The sequence below is a fragment of the Heterodontus francisci genome, chromosome 7 (assembly GCF_036365525.1).
Source record: "Heterodontus francisci isolate sHetFra1 chromosome 7, sHetFra1.hap1, whole genome shotgun sequence".
Taxonomy (NCBI): domain Eukaryota; kingdom Metazoa; phylum Chordata; class Chondrichthyes; order Heterodontiformes; family Heterodontidae; genus Heterodontus; species Heterodontus francisci.
The window spans coordinates 65,354,214-65,372,370 of NC_090377.1; the positions used below are offsets into that span (position 1 = coordinate 65,354,214).

General features: G+C 43.7%; 1 protein-coding gene across 5 annotated transcripts in view; it reads right to left on the bottom strand.

Moving 5' to 3' along the window:
• Nucleotides 1-18,157, bottom strand: part of galnt13 (polypeptide N-acetylgalactosaminyltransferase 13) — a 542,151-nt gene that overhangs the window by 51,630 nt on the left and 472,364 nt on the right. For all 5 annotated transcript variants that reach the window (XM_068035308.1, XM_068035305.1, XM_068035304.1 and 2 more), the window contains 2 exons: nucleotides 6,515-6,654; nucleotides 1,157-1,255 (listed from right to left, as the gene is read on the bottom strand). In XM_068035308.1, the coding sequence (XP_067891409.1) occupies nucleotides 1,157-1,255; nucleotides 6,515-6,654 (239 nt within the window). The remainder of the gene's footprint in view (nucleotides 1-1,156; nucleotides 1,256-6,514; nucleotides 6,655-18,157) is intronic.

Here is an 18,157-nt window from a genome sequence, read left to right on the forward strand (position 1 = left end):
GGGGGTGGAGGGGGGGGGAGGGGGGGGGGGGGAGGGGACAACCTGATACCTCTTCCAGATCCAGTCACTTTTATTGCAATATGCAGCTTCCTAGGCAGATGGACCCTGCAGATGTGCCCTTGGAGTACAGATATCCACCCAGCTCATTCAAATTAGTTGACTTCCTTCTGCTCCTACAAACTCTGGCCTTATCAGAGTTTTATGAACGCTGGACTTTATAACCTGATTATGTTTTAAACACTATGATTGTTAATGTAGTGTAAGATGGAGTCAGAAAAGTCATGTAACTCACATAACTCTGCTTAAAGACAGGACAGGAATCTTGGTTACCAGGACAAAGAAACCAGCTCAAAGACCTTTTTCGAAAAGCAGAGCATCAATTTGGACTGTGTGTCATGTGAGCTGTCAACCACTAGAGCTAACTTACATAAACTTCTGACAAGTTGGCCTCGATATAACCCTGCCACAATGGGCAGGAGAGAGTGGGGTCAGGTTAAAAATGTTAAAACTGGGAAAACATCCCCAACTCACTGAATATGTGCCCATTTCCTTTTTACAACAGCAGGCTTTGTGGCATATGAGTGTCCTACCGTCAAGAGGCGGAAGGTTTTCTAGTGTGCAAGTCAAGGTGGGATACTTCATTAACATATTTAAATCAGGCTCCCACAGTTCAATTGGAAGCCTTAATTAAACTCAATAGTTGTCACACGGGTTTCCCAGGGGTCAGGTAAAAGGGAGGCAGCAGCTGCTGGCTCAAGAAGTTAGGTGCCATTTATAACACTCCTTGTAGGCCTAAAGAAGGAGCACTCCCCTCAGCCCCTCAAGGAAGCCTACAGCCTACCCGCTGTGATTGCGGACATCTATCCATCCAGCCTCAATTTCTCACTCCCTCCCATGATGGCCTCCCCACACTACCTCTAGCCCCAATCTCTCATTCCCACCCACCCATAATGAGCCCCTTTCCCCCAATCCGGATATCTCTTTCCCTCCCTTCTCTCCATTGCTAGGAACCATCCCAAAGAGTCCCTGGCTTCAGCCTCTTGCCATTGGTTTTCCTGCCTGGCAGCCGGCCAGCCTATCAATGTGCCCCATTGCTGGGCAGGAAACAGAAGAAAAAATTATAACAAGCTCCTGACTTTAAATATTGGGGTCTTACCTGATTTCCCCCCATGCCATGGCAATTGAAGATGCCCACCTTTTCATTTTCCTTCCGCCCCATATTGTCGAGGCACTGGTTTGTAGCAACATTTCTAATCTGAAAATAATTAGATATGACCGGTTATGGACAAACACATTCATGTTGAAATCACTGTAAATTCAAATTTTCTACAAATGAAATACATATTACATATATTCAGGTACACAGTACTGGAGGACACAAGTACAAAACTAGCTTCAAGCAAAGCTATGATAAGATTTTTGCCTCCACTCCTTCTCACTGAGTAGCGGGTAGGTGGAATAAACACCCATCTGATGTATTTAACACCTTTTAAAAAGAGAACAAATGATGATTAGGAACAGGATTACAAGATTGAAGGCTACAGGAAAAATTCAGACACAGATAATAACATGCTGTGTGGAGCATCGTGGCTTCTGAATTTGCTTTTGTCCCTTTGAAATCCAGGATTTATTGGTCATTTCAGGGCAGTTTGTTCCTGATCACATTCAATTTTTTTTGGCAGCTTCTGAAGTAAGATTTGTTGCAATGTCTTTTTTGAATGTAAGTATCCACCTTGTTCTGTTTCCATGCTGTGGGTTCCTCCCTGTATTCATTAGCTCCATCATGATGACTGTCAGCACTTTGCTGATTCTGGCCCCTGTTTCATTTCATGCCTCAGCAGTACAGAATCACTGGTAATAACATGCATCCTTGGGGATTTATTGGGGTGGCATATGTTCGCATAGCACTGCTTCTAGGGGCGTGATGCAGATTTGGGTCAATTCCCTGGGGCAGGCAGTGTGGCGAGCTGCTATCTTTGCAGTGCTCCTCATTGATATCATTGAAGAGCGCCGCACATGCCACGTGGGTAGCCGCCTGTGATGTTGCCTACCCTCAGGGGATCGATGTAGTCTGCGTAACACCACTTGAAGCGATGCTACACAAATGAATTTCTCCCCCATTGTCTTTAAACCCTTTAAGCCAATCCAGAGTTTATATGTAAGTAGTATCAAGGGCATTAAGTTATTACTAGAGCCTCATATGACTGGTAGTGCACTATTAAACACAAAATTGGAAGATTAAAAAAGAAAAAATTGCTTTTATATAGCACTTTTCACAACAACTAGACATCTCAAAGCACTTTACAGCCAATAAAGTACTTTTGAAGTGTAGTCACTGTTGTAATGTAGGAAACGTGGCAGCAAACTCCCACAAACAGCAATGCGATAATGACCAAATAATCTCTTTTTGTGATGTTGAGTGAGGAATAAATATTGTCCAGGACACCAGGAATAACTCCCTCGCTCCTTTTCAAAATAGTGCCATGGGATCTTTAACATCCACCCGAGCCGACAGATGTTTCACCCGAAAGGCAGCACCTCTAACAGTGCAGCACTCCCTCAATATTGCAGTGGAGTGTCAGTCTTGATTTTTGTGCTCAGGGTCTGGAGTGGTACTTGAATGCAGAACCTGATGACTTAGAGGTGAGAGTGCTACCCACTGAGCCCTGGCTGACACCACACAATGAATAAAATTGATGCATATGTGTCTGTTTTAGCAGTGGAAGGGTTGATCTTGCTTGGGTTTTGAAGCTAGCCCTCCCCCAATTTTGTAATTTGTCTGTAGGTTTATATACTATGAAGAAACTGGCTGTTTGGCCCAACTACTTCATGATGGTGTTTATTCTCCACATGAACAGTAGTTCTAAGACCATGTGCTTACACTGTTTCCATCTCCCTTTGTTCCCCTTTCCTTCAACCATCAATCTAACCTATTCTTAAATGTTCACATGTTTTCTGATTTAATCACTAATCAACTGGTATTGCGTTCCATTAATTGAGTGGTATTATATTCAAAAGACTCAACCTTCTGTGTGAAAACGAATTAGAATCATAGCATCATTGAATCATAGAAAGTTTATGGCACAGAAAGAGGCCACTTGGCCTATCGTGTTTACGCCAGCCAAAAAAACAACCCACCCAGTCTAATCCCATCTTCCAGCATTTGATCTGTAGCCCTGCAGGTTACAGCACTTGAGGTGCATATCCAGACACCTTTTAAATGAGTTGAGGGTTTCTGCCTCTACTATCCTTTCAGGCAGAAACTTCCAGACCCCACCACCCTCTGGAATAAAAATATTTTCCTCATCTCCCCTCTAATATTTCTACCAATCACTTAAAATCTGTGCCCCCTAAGCACTGACCTCTTTGCTAAGGTAAATAGGCCCTTCACATCCACTCTATCCAGGCCCCTCATAATTTTGTACATTTCAATCATATCTCCTCTTGGCCTTCTCTGTTCCAAGGAGAACAACCCCAGCCTTTCCAATCTTTCCTCACAGCTGCATTTTTCTAGTCCCATCAATAACCTCGTAAATCTCCTCTGAACCCTCTCTAGTGCAATTGCATCCTTTCTGTAACAAGGTGACCAGAACTGCACACAGTACACAAGTTGTGGCCTAACCAATGATTTATATAGTTCCAGCATAACATCCCTGCTCTTATATTCTATATCTTGGCTAATAAAGGAAAGGATTCCATATGCCTTCTTAACTACCTTGTCAACCTGTCCTGCTACCTTCAGGGATCTGTGGACATTCACTCCAATGTCCCTCACTTCCTCTACACCTCTCAGTATTCTCCCATTAATCATGTATTCCTTTGCCTTGTTTGACCTCCCCAAATGCATCACCTCACACTCCTCTGCATTGAATTCCATTTGCCACTTTTCTGCTCATCTGACCAGGCCATCGATATCTTCCTGCAGCCTACAGCAGCCTCCTCGCTATCTACCACACGGCCAATCTTTGCGTCGTCTGCAAACTTTTTGGTTATGTCCCCTACATTTACGTCCAAATCGTTAACATATACCACAAAAGGCAGAGGACCCAGTACTGAGCCCTGCGAAACGCCACTGGAAACAGCCCTCCAGTCACAAAAACACTTAAACAATTACCTGTTGTTTCCTGCCACTGAGCCAATTTTGTTTCCACCTTGCTACATTTCTCTGGAACCCATGGGCTTTTTATTTTTTTAACCAGTCTGCCATGTGGGACCTTGTCAAATGCCTTGCTAAAATCCATGCAGACTACATCAACTGCATTACCCTCATCAATCTTCCTTGTTACTTCTTCAAAAAATTCAATCAAGTTATTCAGACTTGACTTAACAAATCCATGCTGACTATCCTTGATTAATCTGTGCCCTTCTAAGTGACAGTTTATCCTGTCTCTCAGAATTGATTCTAATAATTTGCCCACTGCTGAGGTTAGTGTGACTGGTCTGTAAATATTTGGTCTATCCCTGGCTCCCTTTTTAAACAGTGGTACAACGTTAGCAGTCCTCCAATCCTCCAGCACCACACCTGTATCAAGTGAGGATTGGAAAATGATGATCAGACCTGCCACTGTTTCCTCCCTGGCTTCTTTTAACAGCCTGGGATACATTTCATCGAGACCTGGCGATTTATCAACTTTCAAGGATGCTAATCCCATTAATACTTCCTCTCTCCTTATGTTTATCACATCCAATACTTCACACTCCTCTTCCTTAACTACAATATCTGCATCATCCCCCCCTTTTGTGAGGACAGATGCAAAATATTCATTAGAGATTTAATAGAGGTGTTCAAAATGATGAGGGGCTTTGATTAACAGTTTCCACTGGAAGGAAGTCAGTAACCAGAGAACACAACTTTAAGATAACTGGCAAAAATTGGCAAAAGAACCAGAGGGGAGATGAGGAGTTTTTTTTGAAATGAGTTGCTATGATCTGGAATGCACTGCCTAAAAGTATGGTGGAAGCAGATTCAGTAGTAATTTTCAAAGGCGAACTTGATATATACATTAACTTTCCATCTTTTAACAGATATTTGTGGGACTAGTAGAAACATGAATAGCCCACTGCTGGCTCATCCACATCTCCCTCCCTGGCAATTACCTTCATCTGTTCAACACTGCACCTCCGACATGGCTCTCCAGTTGCAGCCATGGTTGGATTTCCCTTACCCCATTTATAACAGTGACTAGATATGTCTGGATAAAAAAATATGGAAGTGTCAACTTTGCATGAAGAAACTACAACAGATGTAGAAAGAACATATGTAGCAAAGCTAACATCTGGTACAGTTTATTCTCTGGACATACCTAGTCACTGTCACAGATGCAAAGGATTGTGCCGAAATCTTTACCACTGCCATTGCAGGGGCTGGACTCGGGAAGCGTATTACAGGCACACAGTGAGAGGGTGAGAGGGTGAGAGGGTGCGTGAGCAAAAGAGAGAGAGAGTGTGAGTGAGAGAGAATAATCTTTCTTCAGGCTTCATAAATGCCACTGTGCACAGCGGGGAAATCAAGTTCACACAAATGCGGCCATTATAAGCAGTGGGGACTGAATACTTTAATTGACCAAATGTTACATTTACATGCAGGGGCTTATGGGGAAATTGCCATTTTCTCACGTTTGCAATTTTGCACAAATATGATGTGTGCCACAGCTAGATTTCCAGATTTATCACTTGCACTGGTTAAATGGCAATTTAGCAGCTCGAGAAGTATAAAAATGATTATTACAGGTGCAATGTAGCCAAGTAGTATTTAGCTATTCCCACTAACAAAACTGCAATCCCAAAACAAAAATAAAATCATGCATTCGCTTGTCTCAGTTGTCTGTGCACTCTCACGTTGCTTTTTCTTTTCCTTATGGATAATAGAAATTCATTAAGGTATTGATGCCTACTGCATTTTAAAAATACAGAAATGCAAATAAAAACTTAAATTCAGCCCACTTTTGGAACTTGCTACCATTTGGAGTGGTTGAGGTGAACAGCATTGATGTGTTTAAGGGGAAAGCTAGATAAGTACACAAAAGGGAGAAAATATAAGGATATGTTAATAGGGCAAGAAAAAAAAAGTAGGAGGAGGCTTGTCTGGAGCATAACCACCAGCATAGACTGGTAGTGCCAGATGGCCTGTGTCTGTGTTTTGAATTCTATGTAATTCTGCATTTTTTAAGCTAGAACACTAATCAATCCTGAAGCAAAAACAAAATACTGCCAATGCTGGAAATCTGAAGTAAAAATAGAAAATGTTGGAAATGCTTAACAGGTCAGGCAGCATGTGACAAAAGGTCATCAACCTGAAATGTTAATTCTGTTTCTCCACAGATGCTACCTGATCTGCCGAGTATTTCTAGTATTTTCTTTAATCAATCCTAAAACGCATCCTGGAACAAGCATGTCAGACCAGAACAATATTAGTGTTCTGCCCAAATACACAGATTTAAAAAAAACCTTATTTACTACCAGAAACAAGTTAATAATGATTGCCAAAAGAAAAAAAAATTCTTAAGATGCCTACCTCACCAAGTAAGTAGTAATGCCTTGGGATTTGGGAGTCAGGATAAATATTTTCCAAGTACCATGAGAAAGATTTACACTTCAGTCTTTCTCTCAGGCCTCTTCTGGCTGATACATCGCCATAATCCACTTTAACAACGCCTGGAAGTACAAAGACACAGATTGTATCAATTTACTGGTGTTGGTTTAAAAAGCATTACTGTAATGGACTATAACTTGTAATTAGGAAAAAATACTTTTTGGTGAATTAATTTACTTTTTCCAGCTAGACTTAATTTGATACTTACAGACTTAATTGTGTAAATTAAGCAGCAGGTTTCACTGGACAGGCCCATTTTGGGGGTAGTAATTTGAATTAACAATTAATTCAATTTAAGAGGTTCAAATTAAACAGCAAACTTTCAACTGGACATATTGTTTGCATGATTCAATTTAAATCATAATTTCTAAAGAAAAGTGGACAGCACAGCAGATTGAAAAAAATTCAGCAATAGCAGTGAAAGGCAAACTATTCACAATACAAAACCAGTGAAGACAGCTAAAAGGCAGCAAAACAGAAGTTGCACATCTATGTGCACTAGGTTTGGTGTGAACTGAAAATTCACAACACGGAACGGATGATTCTGGCATGGATTCGATGAGCCAAATGGCCTCTTTCTGTGCTGTAATGACTCTATGAGACAACAGATCAGCAAAGAAGTGTCAAATATGACAGGGACATCTTAGTCCACCAGAATAATCTCAGTGAACATAAAGCAAAATACTGCAGGTGCTGGAAATCTGCAAATTGATTGTAGAAATTGCAGTATTGAAATTTTAAAAAATACACAGCAACAGGAGTAGATCATTTAGGTTGTTGAGCCTGTTCTGCCATTCTATTACAATATAGTCTATTTGACCACCTTTTCTCCATACACCTTGTGACCCTTGTCTAATAAAACTCTATCAATCTCAATCTTGAAATGTCAATTGACTCAGTATCCACAGTCTTTTGGGGATGGGAGTTTCAGATTTCCACTATCCTTTGCGTTAAAAAAAGTTTCCTGATTTTTCTCCAAAATGGGCTCACTCTAATTTTAAAATTATGGCCCTTGTTCTGGATTCCCCCATCAAAGGAAATAATTTTTCTGTATTTATCTTACTGAATCCATTTACCATTTTAAACAAATTAGATCAGACTTCAACCTACTAAACTCAATTTGTGCAAATTGTCTTCATAATTTAACGTAAGCCCTGGTCTAATTATGTTAAATCTGTGCTGCACCTTCTCCAAGGCCAACATATCTTTCCTGAGGTATGGTGCTCAAAACTGAACAAGGTTTGATCAAGGATCTGTACAACTGAAGCAACACTTCCTTTTTTTTTATTCCAACCTCCTTGAGCTAAAGGTCAATATTCCATTAGTCTTTGCCACCAGCAATTCTTTGGTAACATGTCATTTACATCTTTAACATTGAAAGCCAGAAGAGGGAAGCCCAGACATACTGGCTCCAATATTAGCACAGAGGGAATTGGCGGGGGTGGGGGTTGCTGTTTTGTGGTCAGGAAACCCAAAAGAACAGGTTTCATTCAGGTCCAGTGAATTTAATGGCAGGATCTCATTAACATTTTTGTCTCCATTTCGCTAGCTGGCTGTTGGGTGGGTAAACCTTCGGTACCAGGTCGCTGCTAGGGAACATAGTTGAAGGATGGAGGAATAGGAAAGGCTGGAAGGCGAACGCCTTGCAGGGGAGTTTAAAGGCCTCGGCGGGGGGGGAGATCGGAGGATTCGGGGGAGAGGTTGGCATGCTCGGCGGCAGCGGCGGGGACCAAATGGGTCATGGGGGGGGAGATTGGCGGTCACAGCCAGGGAGCAGATGATAGAGGGTGGAATTGGAAAGACCGAGGTGGAGAGTGAGGTGGGAGATTGTGGCTTTGGGAGGTTGCAGGAGGGATAGTTGTGGGGAGTGGAAGCAGGTAAGCTGGATCTAGCAGGAATGTGGAAAGACACTTAGCTGCTGGATCCAGTAGTCCTCGCCTGCCTTTAGCTGCCAGGTTTCTCGGTTGGCCTGGTTGGCCAAGTTTAAAATGGAGATTAAAGCTGAGGCAGGCAGCCTCATTACAATATTTAAATAACCAACCTGCTTGCTGTGAGCGGACTGGTCATCCGCCTCTTGCCCCACCTTTGTTAAAACTGCAAGTGGGCGGGTTCGAGGCAGGTTGGAGATTTTTATTTTTTAACATTCCATCTGACCTAAATTCACCCATTTTGGGGCATTAAAATTCCCTTAAGTTTAAATGGGTGAACAGTGCTAAAATAGTAAGGAACAGAAAAAGAATGGTGGAATTTATTGTGGGACAATTTACACAGGATTGACTACAGTTTGGCACTTTAACGAGGCCCATGGATGCTTTGGGTGTAACCTCCAAAATCAATACATGCTTTCGGACTTACAAATCCCCTGTATACGTGCGCTATTTAGCGTGCTGCACTGATAGAATGTGTGCATAGATTAGTTGAGCACATCACTGCAAAACTGTTCATATGGGCTATAACAAATCTAGAATAACTTCTGTATTTCAAGTCCATAACATCAGGAAAGCGCAGATAGGAATGAAGTACAAATACTGCACTTATGCTGTGATTTTACTTTGTAAGAGTTGCTCTGGAAATACCATGAATTTCTAGTAACTCATCTCTTAAAGCTATTATATCATGTGATGAAACCTCTCAGAATATATCAGACAAGAATTGGCAAAGCTCGGGCCATATCTGGGAGATTTCTTGGGCTACTCGGGGAATTCTGCCCTCATAAGGCCTCAATGGCATCTCCTACTAAGAGCTGGCATGAAATAAAAACAGAAAATCCTGGAAATACTGGGAGCATATTTGGAGAAACAGAGTTCACGTTTCAGGACTGTGACCTTTCATCAGAACTGGGAAAAGTTGGAAATGTCATAGATTTGGCAAGCTGGCATGAGTTCTGTTGAGGTGTTCGAGAAGCCTCAAGCCTTTAGCAGGCAAGGGTAATCAATTTCAGAGTGGATCAGTTACCTTATGTTGCAGGAGATCTCGCTCCTACTGGAGCTGAATATTTTTTTTTTGATGAATTTTCTTTTTGACAGGAAGCACCTTGCATGTGCCAGATACCCCCTTGACCATCATAATGGCCACTTTCCCGTAACTTGGGAATGACGTCTGTGTCCACCACCAGGGGCAAACAAGGCTTCCCACTCCACCGCACTTGTTCGTCCAGGCCTAAAGTATCCAAGATATTAGCCCGGAGTATGTGGTCAGCGGCGAAGGAAGGGTGCTAGCTGCTGACCACAAAGTAAGTATCTCCAAGCAGCCAATTACATCAAAAGACCAGGAAACAAAAAGCACTAAAATATGTTTACACAGACCAAATTAAAGATTGGTACATACATATGGGTGCAGGTAGAAACTTAAATATTCTGTAGAAACTTTTTTTTTAAAAAGTAAGCTTAAAAAATCTACTAATTAATCATTTCACTGCACTCCAGGAGAATAAAGTCATTTTTTCAGGGACACTTCTGTTACTCATTAAATCTTATTAATCATATTGCCGTTAAAAACCCAGTTAGACCTGATTGAACAAGGTGCAACTTTTTAAGACATTTCAAATGGAGATGAGAGGGCGGGAAAGTTGAAATTCTCACTGATTTCAGTAATTGACGGCTCTGGGGCAGTCCACCATGCAGCCTGTGACAGAACCCTGAGTGACAGACAGCAACTTCAGGATTTCCATGCTAATCTGTGCACGCCCAACACACTGAAGTTGCAGTCAGTTTCAGAGAGATAATGACAGCAAACGCGGACAGTTAGCTGTCAACCAACAAACAATCTGGGCCAATCTAATTTGGTTTAATTTAATTTGAATTAGCTTTAGTTGTACATTTCTTTGCAGCTCACCTGACTCCTGGATAACAGTGATGTGCTGAAACTGGTACATATTCACTATATTTATGTATTTTCAGGTCTTAAGTGGGAAAACATTAGTTTCATTAGTCACAAAACATGAAAAATAACCAATGCTTAATACATCAGAATTGAATTACTATTTCATTTGGAACTATAAACAAGAAAGCAGAACATTCAGCATTACAATTTCAAATGGTTTCATGTTCCCTGCTCTGCAAAAAAAAGGAACTAGGTTACCATTTGGCACTCTTTATACACCACTGTAATAATGCTCATTGGAGGTTAAAAATTTAGATCTCAACAGTCAGCTAGTATGCACTTTGATACTTACTTTAAAGAATGCTGCTCAAATCTTATATATTTCAATAAGGTAGAACTTTGAAACCTAAAACAGCAGCGAGCTTCTGGTTGGAAAACTCTGAAGAAATTTGCAAGCCTCTGATGCTGCACCTCTCTTTCAACTGCTTGAACTGCTGCTCCTTGCTTCTGCTGCACAGACACACCTGCTGTTTCTGTTGCTTATCCTCTTTCATTGCTGCTGTTTGCCTGCTGATCTGGCTCCTCTGCTATTTCCCTGGCCCAATTACCTCTGTGCCAACCTGATTTCCACACAGACCCTGAACTCACGCATTTCGTCACAGACTGTTTCTCTGATCTCCACATGATCTTGTTATCTCCAAACTCCTTAGCAATCATGATTCCTGTGTAGCCAGGGTGTTTTGCTGCTCTCCAAGTCCCTTCATTACAAAATTCTCCTCCTTGCTGTCTGCCCTCTGCCTCTGCAGTGATCTCACTCTCCCCACCTCTACCAACTTCTTTGCCCTCTACATCATTCAACTATACCCCAAGTCCCTCACAAGTGCCTCTCACATTCAAACCTCCTCCAACTCTGCTGATAATAATAATGCCATCATTCCACCTCATTCCACCACAGTGATCTCCTCCAGCCATATGGTCCTGCACAGAGCTCCTGCTTCTCTGATACTGGCTATTCTCATTCCCTGTTTCCTTCACTCTAGTATCAGTGGCTATTCATTCAACTACTACGTCTGCCCTCTGGAATTCTACCACAGCATGGCTGTTTTGGCACAACTCTGCACGCCTTCAAATGTCACAGTTGTTAACCTTACTTTCAGATTGTCCTCTGCTTTTTCCACCTCGGTGTCTAGGTATACTGTGAAGGCAGGGAGCAATATGACAGAAGTACTGGGGAGAGAATTCTAGAGGACAGAGGAGAGCAATGTTTCTCTTCCTATACCACTCACTAAATCACATAACTTCATACATATAAAGATTCTAGAAATGGACATCAGTACTGCTAATTTAAACTCAGCCTTGCAATTGAAAACCTGTTCTCTGTTAGCATAATATCAACACAATTCCTCTTGGGTGGTTTAAATAACAAAGTATTATAATTCCACAATGTTTGGAAAGTCCACATTCAAGGGAAATGGAAATTTCAAATTTTATGATTTATATATGATATATTTCCATGTGGTCCTTTTTCAATATTTATGATTAAATTTTTTTTTTCTTTGGCCTCCTTATCGCGAGAAACAATGGATAAGCGCCTGGAGGTGGTCAGTGGTTTGTGAAGCAGCGCCTGGAGTGGCTATAAAGGCCAATTCTAGAGTGACAGGCTCTTCCACAGGTGCTGCAGAAAAATTTGTTTGTCGGGGCTGTTACACAGTTGGCTCTCCCCTTGCGCTTTTGTCTTTTTTCCTGCCAACTGCTAAGTCTCTTCAACTCGCCACACTTTAGCCCCGCCTTTATGGCTGCCCGCCAGCTCTGGCGAACGCTGGCAACTGACTCCCACGACTTGTGATCAATGTCACAGGACTTCATGTCGCGTTTGCAGACGTCTTTAAAGCGGAGACATGGTTGGCCGGTGGGTCTGATACCAGTGGCGAGTTCGCTGTACAATGTGTCTTTGGGGATCCTACCATCTTCCATGCGGCTCACATGGCCAAGCCATCTCAAGCGCCTCTGACTCAATAGTGTGTATAAGCTGGGGGTGTTGGCCACCTCGAGGACTTCTGTGTTGGAGATACGGTCCTGCCACCTGATGCCAAGTATTCTCCGGAGCTTGCGAAGATGGAATGAATTGAGACGTCGCTCTTGGCTGACATACGTTGTCCAGGCCTCGCTGCCATTGAGCAACCGTTTTGGATACGGTTGGGGGGAACGACCTACCAGGGGAAAGCCACAGCGGCCAGGTCTCTGGCACTGAGCCTGGCTCAGTGGCTCAGAAGGGAAGGGGGGAGAATAGGAGAGAGATAGTGATAGGAGATTCAATGGGTAGAGGAACAGACAGGAGATTCTGTGGTCGCGAACGAGACTCCCGGATGGTATGTTGCCTCCCGGGTGCCAGGGTCAGGGATGTCTCGGATCGAGTCTACCGGATTCTTAAGGGGGAGGGGGAGCAGCCAGAGGTCGTGGTACACATCGGTACCAATGACATAGCTAAGAAAAGGGATGAGGACCTGAAAAGCGAATATAGGGAGTTAGGTTGGAAGGTAAAAGGCAGGACGAGCAGAGTAGTAATCTCAGGATTGATACCGGTGCCACGTGCTAGTGAGGCTAGAAACAGGAAGCGAGTGCAGCTGAACACGTGGCTACAGAGCTGGTGTAGAAGGGAGGGCTTCAGATATATGGATCATTGGGATACCTTCTGGGGAAGGTGGGACCTGTACAAGAGGGACGGGTTGCATCTGAACTGGGGGGCACCAATATCCTGGGCGGGAGGTTTGCTAGAGCTCTTCGGGAGGGTTTAAACTAGTTTGGCAGGGGGATGAGAACTGGAGCTATGGATCAGTGGATGGGGTAGCTGTTGAACAGGCAGATACCGAGTGCAGAGAGTCTGTGAGGAAGGTTAGACAATTGACACGACAAAGTTGCAGCCAGTATGATGGGTTGAAGTGTGTCTATTTTAACGCAAGAAGTGTCAGGAATAAGGGTGATGAACTTAGAGCATGGATCAGTACTTGGAGCTACGATGTTGTGGCCATTACGGAAACGTGGATATCACAGGGGCAGGAATGGATGTTGGATATTCCAGGGTTTAGATGTTTCAAAAGGAATAGGGAGGGAGGTAAAAGAGGTGGGGGAGTTGCATTGTTAATCAGGGATAGTATCACAGCTGCAGAAAGGGAGGTCGTCGAGGAGGGTTTGTCTACTGAGTCATTATGAGTGGAAGTCAGAAACAGGAAAGGAGCAGTCACTTTATTGGGAGTTTTCTATAGACCCCCCAATAGCAACAGAGACACGGAGGAACAGATTGGGAGGCAGATTTTGGAAAGGTGCAGAAGTAACAGGGTTGTTGTCATGGGTGACTACAACTTCCCTAATATTGATTGGAACCTCCTTAGTGCAAATAGTTTGGATGGAGCAGTTTTTATCAAATGTGTCCAGGAAGGTTTCCTGCCTCAATATGTAGATAGGCCGACTAGAGGGGAGGCTATGTTGGACTTGGTGCTTGGCAACGAACCAGGCCAGGTGGCAGATCTCTTGGTGGGAGAGCATTTCGGTGATAGTGATCACAACTCCCTGACCTTTACTATAGTCATGGAGAGGGACAGGAGCAGATGGGATGGGAAAATATTTAATTGGGGGAGGGGGAATTACAATGCTATTAGGCAGGAACTGGGGAGCATAAATTGGGAACAGATGTTCTCAGGGAAATGCATGACAGAAATGTGGAGGTTGTTTCGGGAGCACTTGCTGCGACTGCTGGATAGGTTTGTCCCGATGAGGCAAGGAAGGGATGGTAGGGTGAAGGAACCTTGGATGACAAGAGATGTGGAACAGCTAGTCAAGAGGAAGAAGGAAGCTTACTTAAGGTTGAGGATGCAAGGATCAGACAGGGCTCTAGAGGGTTACAAGGTAGCCAGGAAGGAACTGAAGAATGGACTTAGGAGAGCTAGAAGGGGACATGAAAAAGTCTTGGCGGGTAGGATTAAGGAAAATCCCAAGGCGTTCTACACTTATGTGAGGAACAAGAGGATGGCCAGAGTGAGGGTAGGGCCGATCAGGGATAGTGGAGGGAACTTGTGCCTGGAGTCGGAGGAGGTAGGGGAGGTCCTAAATAAATACTTTGCTTCAGTATTCACTAGTGAGAGGGACCTGGTCGTTTGTGAGGACAGCGTGAAACAGGCTGATATTCTCGAACAGGTTGAGGTTAAGAGGGAGGATGTGCTGGAAATTTTGAATGATATGAGGACAGATCAGTCCCCGGGGCCAGACGGGATATACCCAAGGATATTACGGGAAGCGAGGGAAGAGATTGCCGCGCCTTTGGCGATGATCTTTGCGTCCTCACTGTCCACTGGAGTAGTACCGGATGATTGGAGGGTGGCAAATGTTATTCCCTTGTTCAAGAAAGGGAATAGGGATAACCCTGGGAATTATAGACCAGTCAGTCTTACGTCGGTAGTGGGCAAATTATTGGAGAGGATTCTGAGAGACAGGATTTATGATTATTTGGAAAAGCATGGTTTGATTAGAGACAGTCAGCATGGCTTTGTGAGGGGCAGTTCATGCCTCTCAAGCCTTACTGAATTCTTTGAAGATGTGACAAAACACAGTGGATGTGGTGTATATGGATTTTAGCAAGGCGTTTGATAAGGTTCCCCATGGTATGCTCATTCAGAAAGTAAGGAGGCATGGGATACAGGGAAAGTTGGCTGTCTGGATACAAAATTGGCTGGCCCATAGAAGACAGAGGGTGGTAGTAGATGGAAAGTATTCAGAATGGAGCTCGGTGACCAGTGGTGTTCCACAGGGATCTGTTCTGGGACCTCTGCTCTTTGTGATTTTTATCAATGACTTGGATGAGGAAGTGGAAGGCTGGGTTAGCAAGTTTGCCAATGACACGAAGATTGCTGGAGTTGTGGATAGTGTGGAAGGCTGTTGTAGGTTGCAACGGGACATTGACAGGATGCAGAGCTGGGCTGAGAAGTAGCAGATGGAGTTCAACCTGGAAAAGTGTGAAGTGATTCATTTTGGAAGGTCGAATTTGAATGCAGAATACAGGCTTAAAGACAGGATTCTTGGTAGTGTGGAGGAACAGAGGGATCTTGGGGTTCACGTCCATAGATCCCTCAAAGTTGCCACCCAAGTTGATAGGGTTGTTAAGAAGGCGTGTGGTGTGTTGGCTTTCATTAACAGGGGGATTGAGTTTAAGAGCCACGAGGTTATGCTGCAACTCTATAAGGCCCTGGTTCGACCACACTTGGAATATTGTGTTCAGTTCTGGTCGCCTCATTATAGGAAGGATGTGGAAGCTTTAGAGAGGGTGCAGAGGAGATTTACCAGGATGCTGCCTGGACTGGAGGGCACGTCTTACAAAGAAAGATTGAGGGAGCTAGGGCTTTTCTCATTGGAGCGAAGAAGGATGAGAGGTGACTTGATAGAGGGGTACAAGATGATGAGAGGCATTGATAGAGTGGATAGCCAGAGACTTTTTCCCAGGGCGGAAAGGGCTATCACCAGGGGCATAATTTTAAGGTGATTGGAGGAAGGTTTCGGGGAGATATCTAAGGTAGGTTCTTTACACAGAGAGTGGTGGGTGAGTGGAATGCGCTGCCAGCGGTGGTAGTAGAAGCAGATACATTAGGAACATTTAAGCGACTCTTGGATAGGTACATGGATGATAGCAGAATGAAGGGTAGGTAGGTAGTTTGATCTTAGAGTAGGTTAAAGGTTCGGCACAACATCGTGGGCCGAAGGGCCTGTGCTGTGCTGTACTGTTCTATGTTCTAAGGTACTGAGGACACAGGCTTGATACACTCAAACTTTTGTGTTCCGTATCAGTGCGCCATTTTCCCACACTCTCTTGGCCTGTCTGGACATAGCAGTGGAAGCCTTTCCCATGCGCTTCTCGAGACAGGTTACTGGTGATAGTTGAGCCTAGGTAGGTGAACTCAGTTATCTGTCTCTGGATGCAGAAATCAACAAGCTCATGGGAAAGGCTTCCACTGCTATGTCCAGACTGGCCAAGAGAGTGTGGGAAAATGGCGCACTGACATGATTAAATATACAGGATGTATGAGATGCAATGAAATCACATAGCAGTTATAGTCAATACCATAAGTCGGACAATAAAGCAACCTACCTCTAATCATCTATTACAAAATATTTAAACAATCAAACATGAACTATATCAACTCATGGTTGAATCTTGTACTGTGAAACTCCTTTCATTTCCAAAAACAGCATCTTTCTTAATTGGGACATTACCTCCATGAAATACAAAAATATTTAGACTGATGGAGTAGTAATTGGCCGGATTGGATTTTTCCTGTTTTTTATGGACAGGACATACCTGGTCAATTTTCCACATTGTCGGGTAGATGCCAGTGTTGCAGCAAAATTGGAATAGTTTGGCTCGGGATGCAGCTAGTTCTGGAGCACAGGTCTTCAGCATTACAGCTGGGATGTTGTCGGGACCTATAGGCTTTACTGTGTCCAGTGCGCTCAGCCGTTTCTTGAGACCATGTGGAGTGAGTCAATTTGGCTGAAGACTGGCATCTGTGGTGCTGGGGACCTCAGGAGGAGGCTGAGATAGATCAGCCACCTGGCACCCAGTTATGTGATGTCTACAAAAGGAAGGACCAATTCAACCCAGCCAACTGTCGCCCCATCTGTCTACTCTCAATCATCAGAAAGATTAAGGCTGGTGTCCTCAACAGTGCAATCAAGCGGCACCTACTCACCAGTAACCTGTGCACTGATGCTCTGGGTTCCGCCAGGACCACTCGGCTCCAGACCTCATTAGAAAAATGGACAAAGCAACTGAATTCCAAAAGTGAAACAAGAGTGACTGCCCTTGATATCAAGGCCGTATTTGACCAGGTATGGCATCAAGGAGCACTAGGAAAATTGAAGCCAATGGGAATCAGGGGAAAACTCTCTACTGGCTGGAGTCATACCTAGTAGAAAGGAAGATGGTTGTTGCAGGCCAATCATTTCAGCCTCAACACATAGCTGCAGGAGTTTCTCAGAGCAGTGTTCTTGACCCAACCATCTTCAGCTGCTTCATCAATGACCTACCCTCCATCATAAGGTCAGAAGTCAGAATGCTCGCTGATGATTGCACTGTGCTCAATTCCATTCACAATGCCTCAGATAAAGAAGAAGCCCATACCTGTATGCAGCAAGACTTGGATAACATTCAGGCTTGGACTGATAAGAGACAAGTAACATGCACACCACCCAAGTGCTTGGTAATAACCATTTCCATCAAGAGAGAGTCTAGCCCTCTCACCTTGACATGCAACAGGATTACCATTGTTGAATTCCCCACCATCAACATCCAGGGGGTTGCCATTGACCAGAAACCTAACTGGACCAGACACATAAATACTGTGGCTACAAAAGCAGGTCAGAAGTGGGAATTTTGCAGTGAGTAACTCAAGTCCTGACTTCCTAAAGTATTTCCACCAACTATAAGGCACAAGTCAGGATTGCGATGGAATACTCTCAACTTGCCTGGATGAGTGCAGCTCTAACAACACTCAAGTAGCTCAACACCATCTAGAACAAAGTAGCATGTTTGATTAGCACCATATGCACCACTTTAATGCCCTACACCATGGCTGCAGTGTGCAACCTCTACAAGATGTACTGCAGCAACTCGCCAAGGCTTCTTTGACATCACCTGCCAAACCTGCGAACTCTACCACCTAGAAGAACAAAGGCAGCAGGCACATGAGTGCACTATCA